This window comes from Coturnix japonica, chromosome 2, assembly GCF_001577835.2.
Source record: "Coturnix japonica isolate 7356 chromosome 2, Coturnix japonica 2.1, whole genome shotgun sequence".
In the NCBI taxonomy this organism is placed as follows: domain Eukaryota; kingdom Metazoa; phylum Chordata; class Aves; order Galliformes; family Phasianidae; genus Coturnix; species Coturnix japonica.
The window spans coordinates 61603840-61613128 of NC_029517.1; the positions used below are offsets into that span (position 1 = coordinate 61603840).

Genomic DNA, 9289 nt, shown 5'->3' on the forward strand with positions numbered 1-9289 from the left:
GGCTATCGGTGCCGAGAGAAGTCTCCGTCCCGCACGCCGCCCGCACCCCGGGGCAGCTCGCGGAGCCTTTGCCCGGTGCGGAGCTGCGGCAGCTCCGACACAGAGCCGCTCCCCCCTCCGCTTCGGCCATTGTTCCTCGCTTGATAAAAAACAATCGCTCGTTAACCCCCGCCCTCCCCCCGGCGGCGGTGCGCTGGGACCGGCGGCATCGCCTCCCCTGACCCCCGTCTCCTTTTCTGTCTTTCTGTCCCCTGAAAAATGATTCCGCGCGCTCTGATTGAATTTTATTCCTTCCTGACCTGGCCCGGTTTTATTGCATGGACACCATCAATCTTGACCTAACACGACGTTTGTTTATGGCTTTGGAAAGAAGCGAATGGCTTTATGAGCGCCGCCGTCATGAAGTCGGGAGGGCTCCGCGCACCGCGGCACCGCACCACCTTCGGGAAGGACGCGCCGTCGGGCAGGAAAGGGAGAGGGGGAAATAAAAGGGGAGAGAAAAAAAAAAACCACAAAACCCACAAGGGAAAGGCGAGCGAGAACCTCCTGACCCGTGGGTTCGGGTCGAGGTCCGGTGGACTAAAACTCGCGCAACCTGCTCTGCGCGCTACCTGCGCGCCCGCGCAGCGACCACTCGGCCTCAGGAGCCCCTGACGGCACCGCCGCTGCCCCTGCTCTCTGCTGCGCGCTTCGCTGCCCTTCCAAAAAACCGCGCATAACAAAATAACCGAGCCGTCGGGCAACCGAGGGGAAACGGGGTGAATTTGCCGACATTTCAATGACTTCGCACTGAGATTAATTAAAAGCTAACGTTCAATTAGCGGTTATTTCCCGAAATCGATGATTTCTGGCAGAGGACGCGGGAGCATCCATCCCCACGAGGCGCGGAGGTCGCTTTTCTACTACGCTCCTTCTCACGCCATGAGGACGACACAGGAAACCCCGAGCATCGTTACCTCGCGTTCCACTTCACGTGGGCCCCGGCCGCTGCCCTCTGCGCGCAACAAAAGCCCCCGGCAGCGCAAATCCAACCGCGCTCCTCTCAGCCCCTCGTTTTGTGGGGTTACGCGCAGAGGGCAGCGTGCTGCCGGAGGGCAGCCCAGAGGTCACCTATCGCGCCACGGAGCTGCGCTCTATTTTGAAAATACGGCCTCGCTCACCTCGAGGCTCTTTCCATAAGATTTCCGAAAGGGCCCCGCGTTCGTAAAACGCACGTTTGGTAACACGCCCCGTAAGACCTCCAGCCGTGACACGAGCAGTCGCACCGCGTTCTGCCTTTGACCGGGGCTGTGAAGGTGGGGAAGGACTTTAAATCCACATCTTTTCTGCAGTGCGCTTCCCCACTGCTTTTGGTTGTGACCTTTTTGGTGCATAATGCAAACTGCCATTCACTTTAAGAAGAAATTGTATGGAGGAAACTCGGACAGAGGGAAGAATTCCCCCCTTCTGCCCGGGGGGAATTCAGACCTCACACTCCCCTCAATTTCGGTGACAGATAATTAAACACAAATAAGAAACCAACGCGGCCGGCCAAACGGAGCTGTTCCCCAAATTAACAACAACAGTTAGAAGGCGAGATTTTTTTCTTTCCTTGGACAACACGCAAGGCAATAGCTTTTGAGATTTGGCTCAGGCTGAAACACAGTGTGGAGCTGCTCTCTGGCTCCAAACCCGCAGAGTGCCCCGCGGCAGAACAGGGCCGAGTAGCCCCGTCCCTCTGCCCAGCGCTGCAGGGGCTTCGCGGATAGATGCGCGCTGCGCGCAGGGTCATACGGTGGCTCCGTGGTGATGGGACAGGCCCGGCTCTGCGGGGAGACCCACGCAGAAACCGCGCAGCGCCATTTCCATTCACCGCGTTATGGTTCTGTGCGGAGGGGGGAGAAAAAAAAATAATAATAATTAACAGAAATAAATACAAAATAACGAACCCCGCGCGTGCCCTCTGCTGTGCCTTCCCATAGGACCTACGGGAGCGGGAGGGGCCGTCAGAAAGAACCGAGAACCCGGTGGGACATGTCCCTGCCCCCCGCGCAGGGACAGTGAAAGGTACGGGCGGCACTCGTTGGAACTCCTCACGGCCTTGTTCTCTCCCAGCAGAGCAGAGGCACGAAACGAGCCCCACTGTCCTCGCTGTTCCCTCCCGCCGCTGAGAAAACCGGGGGTGCGGGGAGATCGGTGTTTCTGAGCACCGAAAATACCGCGCAACCATTACGTGCAATCTCTGCTCTGCCCTCCCCACGCCTTAACTTTGATTTTGGCGTTCAATTTCGAGAGAAATACCGATCCCAGGAAGGCACCGCGGGGACAGACCCCGCTTGCCGTCGGAGCTCCATTTTGGGAGGAGAAAAGGGCGAAAACAGGAGCGGGGTGCAGCGCTCGGCGCTGGGAGAGGGGGACCGCCATCAGAAATGGCCCAGAGCGCTCCGCTCCATTTCTCCTTTGCTCCAGCGTTAACACAACGGTAAGGCAGAGCGGGGGGGGCGGGGTGGGGAGGGGGGGCCTCTTCGGACCCAACTCAACAAACAGATAGAAGTAGGGTCGATAATTTCTTCACAGATATTATCACGGGAAAAACGAAATAAAAGCAAAGTATTACACGAAACACTTTAAAAGACTGTGAGCTATTTAAATAAACCGATTGCCAGGCAGCTCTATGCAGTAAACCCCAAAGTCGTTGTACTGAAGGTGCGCTGTGATTTTCGCTGCTCCGGAGAGGAAGAGCTGCCCAAAAGAGGGGCACTGAGGTGAACACCTCTGTATTTATTTACAGTGCAAACTCAGCAATGCGGCAGCAATTACTGCTGAGTGTCGCCTCCTGATAAGAGGCGCTGATAGGAAACGGCATTATCTTGCAAGCAAACTTTAGGCCTTAAATATCTGCAATCGAATCGCCTTCTCCCCAGGTCTGACTGACAGGGCACAGCCTTTCAACTTAATGAATTTATGGCACTTTGGTGGCTGTTTGCAAAGGGGGAGGCGATCCCCAATGCCCGTAGGTCCTTAATTGCAAATTGAGCAGAAGGTGACATTCCTGCTCGGACAGAATGTCAGTCTGCGACCCATTCGTCTACCGTGGCCGTGAAAATAGTTTATATATATTTTTGCCAGGTTTAAAGAATAAGGTGGGAGGAGAGAGGTGGGGGAGAAGAATGTTAAAAACTACATAGGATAAAATCTCCCTTCCAACTTTTCCTAAACGAATTCACACCGGAGCAGTGGGGCCGTCCCAGCAGAGTGGGAACGTCCCCAAAGGACGGCAGCGGGGCAGAGCCACAGCAGCGCGACCCAACGCTTCGTTCCCTTCGGAGATCAAGCGCTGCGCTACGGGATCGGCCCCGCTGCCAAGTGAGCAAAGCAGCGATTTCCGTGCCGACGAAAATACACGTTAGAGACTATCTGCCATCTAAGATCCACCGCGGGGTTTAGAAACACACGCGGTGAGTTTCTAGAAATAAATACGCGACCCTTCTTTAAATAGAGACCCACACGCAAATGCCGCTCACAAACACATGGGCAACGCGCAGAGGCCGTCCCGTGTGAGTGAACCGACAGCAGAGCAGGGACCGGGCCGGGGCCGCACCGCCACTTACAGCCATTAATTGGGGAGAAAACGCGTTTGTTTACTTGCCAGCCCCGAGCTGCCCCGGGAGGGTTTTGTTCCCAATGTATGGGGCGAACCGAGAGAGGGAAACACAGCGCAAAGGGACAGAAATGGGATTTTCGGACCTGACGGTGACCGGGATTTGCGCGGAGGGGACGCGCGGTGCCATCGCCCAGCGGGAACCACAGAACCCTTCTCTTGTCCTCTCTCTCCCTTTCCAAAATCAAAGCGTGAAAGTATGCAGACGTGGGCAGGGTCATTCCAACTGAACGGTAATTTATTAATAAACAAACAACGCGATACCTTCGGGATATTTTCAACGAGAAAAAAAAAATATTGATAGAATAAGATTAATACAGTTTCCCTTTGTTTTTTTTATATATATATATAGAGTGGAAAAAAAAAAATCGGCGTTTCAGTCCGTGTTAACGACACTTCTCGGGGAAGGGGAAACACTTTGTGGCGTTTGGTCCGCACCATCCAACTACGAATTAAAAATAAATTACTATGTGGCAATTTACACTTTCAAACAAGTCCTTGTCCGGGGGGCAGGGTGGGTGGGTAGGTGGGTGGGTGGGTATGGGGTGCGGAAGCGGAGCGCGACGATACCTCAAGGGACTGAGAGCAGGGGGGGAGAGCGCTGCCGGGAAGCGATCAACCAAAAACAAAGCGACACTTACGTGGGAGCGGGCACCGCCGTCCTCTCACCGCCCCGCACTCGGGTTGCGGGCGGCGGGCCGCGCTCAGAACTTGCCGCAGTCGTAGACGAAGGCCCCCGAGGCGCGGTACAGCGGCTGGCTGCCGGGGAAAGCCATCTGACAGCTGCCACCGCCCCCCGCTCCTCCGCCGCCGCCGCTCCCCGCGTTGCCGCCGCCTCCTCCACCTCCGGGCGAGGCGCTGAGCCCCATCCGCGGCGCTTCGAAGACGTCCCGCGGACCGGCGGCGAAACTTTGCTGCGGCCCCGCGTATCCCAGCTCCCCCGCCGCCGCCGCCGCCGCCGCCGCCGCCGCGGCCGCCTGGTTGAGGTACCAGGAAGCCAAGCGACCCTGGTGCGGGTGCGGGTGCGGATGGTGCCCCTCCTGGTGGCCGCCCCCCGCCCCGCCGCCGCCGCCCGGGCCGCCGCCGCTCCCCGCACCGCCGTTGGCCGCCCCTCCGCCGCCCCCTCCGGGCATGGCGTAGTCGGGCAGCGGTTCCTCGGCGGGGCTGGCAGCGGGCAGGTGGCCGCCGGGCCGCTCGTTGCCCCCCGCCGCCGCGTACAGGCTCATGGCCTGCATGTTGCAGTGGTACGAGCCGGCGGCGGCGGCGGCGGGCTGGCCGCAGGGCGAGCCGTACACCGCGGAGCTGTGACCCGGGGAATAGGCGCCGAGCGACAGGGCGGGCGGCAGCGAGCTGCGAGGGGCGGCGGCGGCGGGGGGCAGCAGGCCGGCGCCCAGCTCGGCCGCCTGCGGGGAGCCCCGCAGAGAGGTCATGATGTTGTCCACGCTGAAGCCCGGCCCGTGGTGGTGCGGAGGGGGGGGAGGAGGAGGAGGTGGAGGAGGAGGAGGAGGCGGCTCGGGGCCCTCCATGCCGAGGGAGCGGGCGGCGGGGAGCGCTCCGCCGCGGGGGCTGCCGCCGCTCGAGAGGCTGCTGCTGCTGTCGGGGCTCTCGATCTTGGGCACGGCGCCCAGCGGCGGCGCGGCGCCCTGCGGGGACACGGCCTGCGGCGGGGAGGCCGTGCCGTTCTCCGTCTTGATGTCCTGGATGCGCACCGGCGGCGGAGCGGCCCCGGCCGCGGGAGGGCCCCCGCCCTCGGGCTCGGCGCCGGTGGCTGCGGTGGGCGGCGGGCGCGGCGGTGGAGGGGCATGGTCCTTGAGGTGCAGGCGGTCCTTCTCCTCCTTGTCCTTGACGGCGTCCTTCTTCTTGAAGCGGCGGCGGCGCCGCAGGAAGCTGCCGTTCTCGAACATGTTGTAGGAGTCGGGGTCCAGCGTCCAGTAGCTGCCCTTGCCCGGCTTCTTGTCGTCGCGGGGCACCTTGACGAAGCACTCGTTGAGGGACAGGTTGTGGCGGATGCTGTTCTGCCAGCCCTGCTTGTTCTCGCGGTAGAAGGGGAAGCGGTCCATGATGAACTGGTAGATCCCGCTGAGGGTGATCTTCTTCTCGGGGGCGTTCTGGATGGCCATGGTGATGAGGGCGATGTAGCTGTAGGGCGGCTTCACCATATCCTTGGGCTGCGGCGGCGGCGTGTAGGGCCCGTAGGCTCGGGCCATGCCGCCGGGGTACTGCTCGTGGGCCGGGTGCGAGTACACGCTCATGGGGGCCGGCATGGCCGCGTAGCCCCCGCCGGCCGCCGCCGCCGCCGCTCGGTAGTAGCTCTGCTCCCCGCCGAGGTACGGCACCACGCCCAGGGAGTTGGGGCTGGACACGGAGTAGCGCGCCTGCATGGCCGCCCGGCAGCCGTCCCCCTCCCTCCCTCCCGCCGCGGCGAGCAGCGCGGCCCTTCCCCCTCCACCCTCCGCCGCTCCGCGGGGCCGAGCAGCGCCCGGCGGCCGTGCGGCACCCCCCGCCCCCCCCCCGGCGGAGCGAGGGACGGAGGCGCCGGGCTCCGCTCATCGGTCTGCTCGCGAAGGTGGCCGGGGGTGGGGGTGGAGGTCAAAAAAACGGGTGGGGCAAAAAAAAAGGGGGGGGGCAGCGAAAAAGAGAACGGGGGGAAGGAAAAACGAAAATAATAAGAAAAAAAATGAAAAAATGAAAAAAGAAAAAAAAAAAAAAAAAGAAAGCAATCGCAGCGGAGAAGGCAGCTCCCAACGCAGGAGGGGGATTAAGGAAAGAAAACCTTTGCGACGCAGTTCCCGGCTCCGCGTTCCGCAGCGAGCTGTTTGCAGCGGGGACCCGGCTCAGGGATGGGTTCTGTTGGGCTTTTTGAAGCGAGCAGCAGCAGGAAAGAAAAAAAATCCGTCCGCTCCGCCGGCGGAGCTCCGCGTTTTCACTCCTCTCTCTCTAATTTTCAGTCTCTTTCTCGGTCCCGGGCTGCGTTGGGACGCATCGGAAAAACTCCTGAACTTTTGAGCATCCGTCACCGCCGCGAGAACTTTTTTACGCACTTACGGGTTTCTCCTTCTTTTTTTTTTCCTTCCCTTTTCTTTTCTTTTTTTTTCCCCCCTCTCTCTCCCCTCTCTCTCTCGCTCTCTCTCTCTCTCTCTCTTTTTTTTTTTCTTTTCCTCCTTTTGCAGAGGCTGGGCTCCGCCCCGTCCAATCCGAATGGCCAATTGGGGCCGGGAAACACCCGCGGATCTGAATGAGGAGGGAAAAAAAACGCGACCGGGCTGGAAAGGAGAAAAAAAAAAGAGGGAGGGAAAAAAAATAGAGAGAGAGGGAGAAAGAGAGACGGGGAAAGAGCTCCCGCGCAGCGCCGGCAGCCGCGGCTCACGGCTACGGCCACACACGCCGAACCCGGTGCTTGCGCGGGGCCCCGTCGCCTGCGCGCATTTTGCGCGCATTCTGCGCGAGGGGTGAGGGGGGAGCGCCAAGGCCTCTTGAGCGCCCACCCGTGCTCCGTACGAGCGCGGACAGGTCCATGCGTTTCACCGATGCACACTCACACACGGAGCTCTCCGCCACGCGTGTTTCTCCCACGTCAAGTTTATTGTTATGTTCTTTGCTCGCCCCCCGCCTTCCCTCGATATATTACTATTCTTTTCTCACCCCCTCCCGTTGGCCTTCTCCCCTCCCCGCTCCCCGGATCCTCTCCCTCGCCCCACGCCCGTGGGCACGGAGGGGACTCTCGCGTGGTGTATATACGCGGTGCGGTGCGCGGTTCTACGCTCCCAGGCCCTGCGCGGAGCCCGGGGTGCAGCGTTTGTGCCCCGCTGCTGTGCCAATCCCGCTCCGTGCAGTGGGGCTGAGAGGTGCGTCAGGTGTGTGTCACGGGAACGAAAAGAAATAGGCGAGGGAAAGGAGATGCTCCTGATATCGTTTGGCAGGACCCAGTGGCTAGAATTGATTCGTATTGCTGCTGCCTTTGTTTAAAAGTCTGAGAGCGTACGTGAGCTGGAACGGGATGTTGGGAATAACACTTCAACGGGAGCGCAGAGACAGCGAGGGATGAGGGCTCGGTTCGTTCTTCTCCAGCATCTCCCACCCCGTCCGGTCGTTGCTCCATCGGAGCGAAGAGGATTTCATTTTCTCCATTTAAACCCGAGAGAGCCGCGTCCGTGTCCTGCGGGGCGAGACCCGGCAGCCCCGCGGGGACCCGAACCCCATCCCGCTGCCCTCGGCCGCTGCCAGCCGGGACCCTGCTGATGTTTGGAACCGGTCGGCAGGAAGAAAGAGCCGAAATCTATTTTGAGGGGCAGCATATGCGGGGGAAAGGCGTTGAGTGAGCGTTGGTGCGAGGTATCGCCCACCCAAGCGTGTGACAGCGAGTACCCCGGAGCTCCCCCGGTTCCGAGCCCGTTTCACAGCCTTTTATTATGGGGACTCATCTTTCTCTCGGTTCGTTCCCCACACGGCGCAGAGCCGTTGGTTATTCAATAGGCACACGCGTGCTTTCAGTGCGGTACAAGGAACCGAAGAAGTAATTTATATGGGCTGATATCTGCTCCTTTTCATATTCAAACGTCGTGGGTCTCCTCTTGCTAATAAATGTCAGCGCTGTAATGGGGAATACCCGGTCCCACACAGCCGTTGCGTTTCACCGCCTGCAGTCGTTCACCTGCTGCTGCCCCACTGCGCGTTTCCCCCCTTCTTTCACAACTGCAGAACGAATAAATGTGCGAGCACTGCGCTGTTTGTCCATCCCAACACTTGGTATTTTCAAAAACCGTGTGTCCGTCCCAACACTTGATATTTTCAAAAACTCTCTCTTGTTTTGCTGAGGAAAAAAAAACAGAAAAGGCAGAAGGAAAGGGGGGGATTAAAGGAACGTGTCAGCCCGTCCCCACGCTCCCGGGCCGTGCGGTGTTCCCACGGCTCTACCGCGGACACAGCCGTTCCCATTCACTGCGCGCTCACTGCGCGTAGGACCCTTTGCTCCTCCGGCGTTGCGCGGGGCTGTGCCAACACCCGGAGGTTTCAGCACAAGGAAGAAAGGAAGGGGGGCATTAATCCAGCGTGGTTTGCATTCAACCCGTTTTGCAATAGCCCCTCTGATTCTATAATTGTGAACTGACGCAATTACCGCTGCGTGCTGTGCTACATACCTCGCAGCAGCGCAACTCTGGTTTCTGCATGCGGGGCACAAAAGTCACCATTGTGAGGAGCGAGTGTGGTGTGTTAGTACTGTGATATTTGGTGCGAGGGCGGCAGGAAGGGCGCTTTTCCCACCGCTTTCTCGGGATACCACCCAGAAAGAGGTCTCGGCGCTGGGCTTTCGCCTCCCCGAAGGGCTCCAGCAGCGCACCAAGCGCGGCCTCCGGCTGCCGGCGTCTCTCGGTGACCCACACGGAGCGGCCCCGCGGAGTGGGGCTGGAGCCGGAGGGGCCGGGGCCGGGCTCTGGGACCCCGCCGGGCAGCGTCGGGCCCGGGGAGCCGCGCCGCGGGGCTCGGCGCGTGTGTGGCCGCTGGCAGCCGTATTTACGGAGATGTCAGTAAGAAGGATGGCAGCGGGGCGCTGGGCGGAGGGGCCGCCGTCTGACCTGGGCAAGGCCAGGTGGGCCCCCCCCGGCTCGCTCTGTGAGACCCGAGGGTGACCCGCCCGCCGGCCCCGGGCTG

The 9289-nt window shown here is 60.5% G+C and overlaps 1 protein-coding gene across 1 annotated transcript; it reads right to left on the reverse strand.

Annotated features, from left to right (window-relative positions):
- Positions 1-3857: 3857 nt before the first annotated feature.
- Positions 3858-6075, reverse strand: FOXC1 (forkhead box C1). Its single transcript, XM_015854501.2, has 2 exons — positions 4282-6075; positions 3858-4085 (listed from the first exon to the last, which is right to left on the reverse strand). The coding sequence occupies exon 1, from the start codon at positions 6019-6021 to the stop codon at positions 4345-4347; it is 1677 nt and encodes a 558-aa protein (XP_015709987.2). The 5' UTR covers positions 6022-6075; the 3' UTR covers positions 3858-4085; positions 4282-4344.
- Positions 6076-9289: the final 3214 nt, after the last annotated feature.

Coding starts and splice junctions, on each gene's coding strand:
- FOXC1 (XM_015854501.2), bottom strand. CDS start 6,021: ATGCAGGCGCGCTACTCCGTGTCCAGCCCCAACTCCCTGGGCGTGGTG.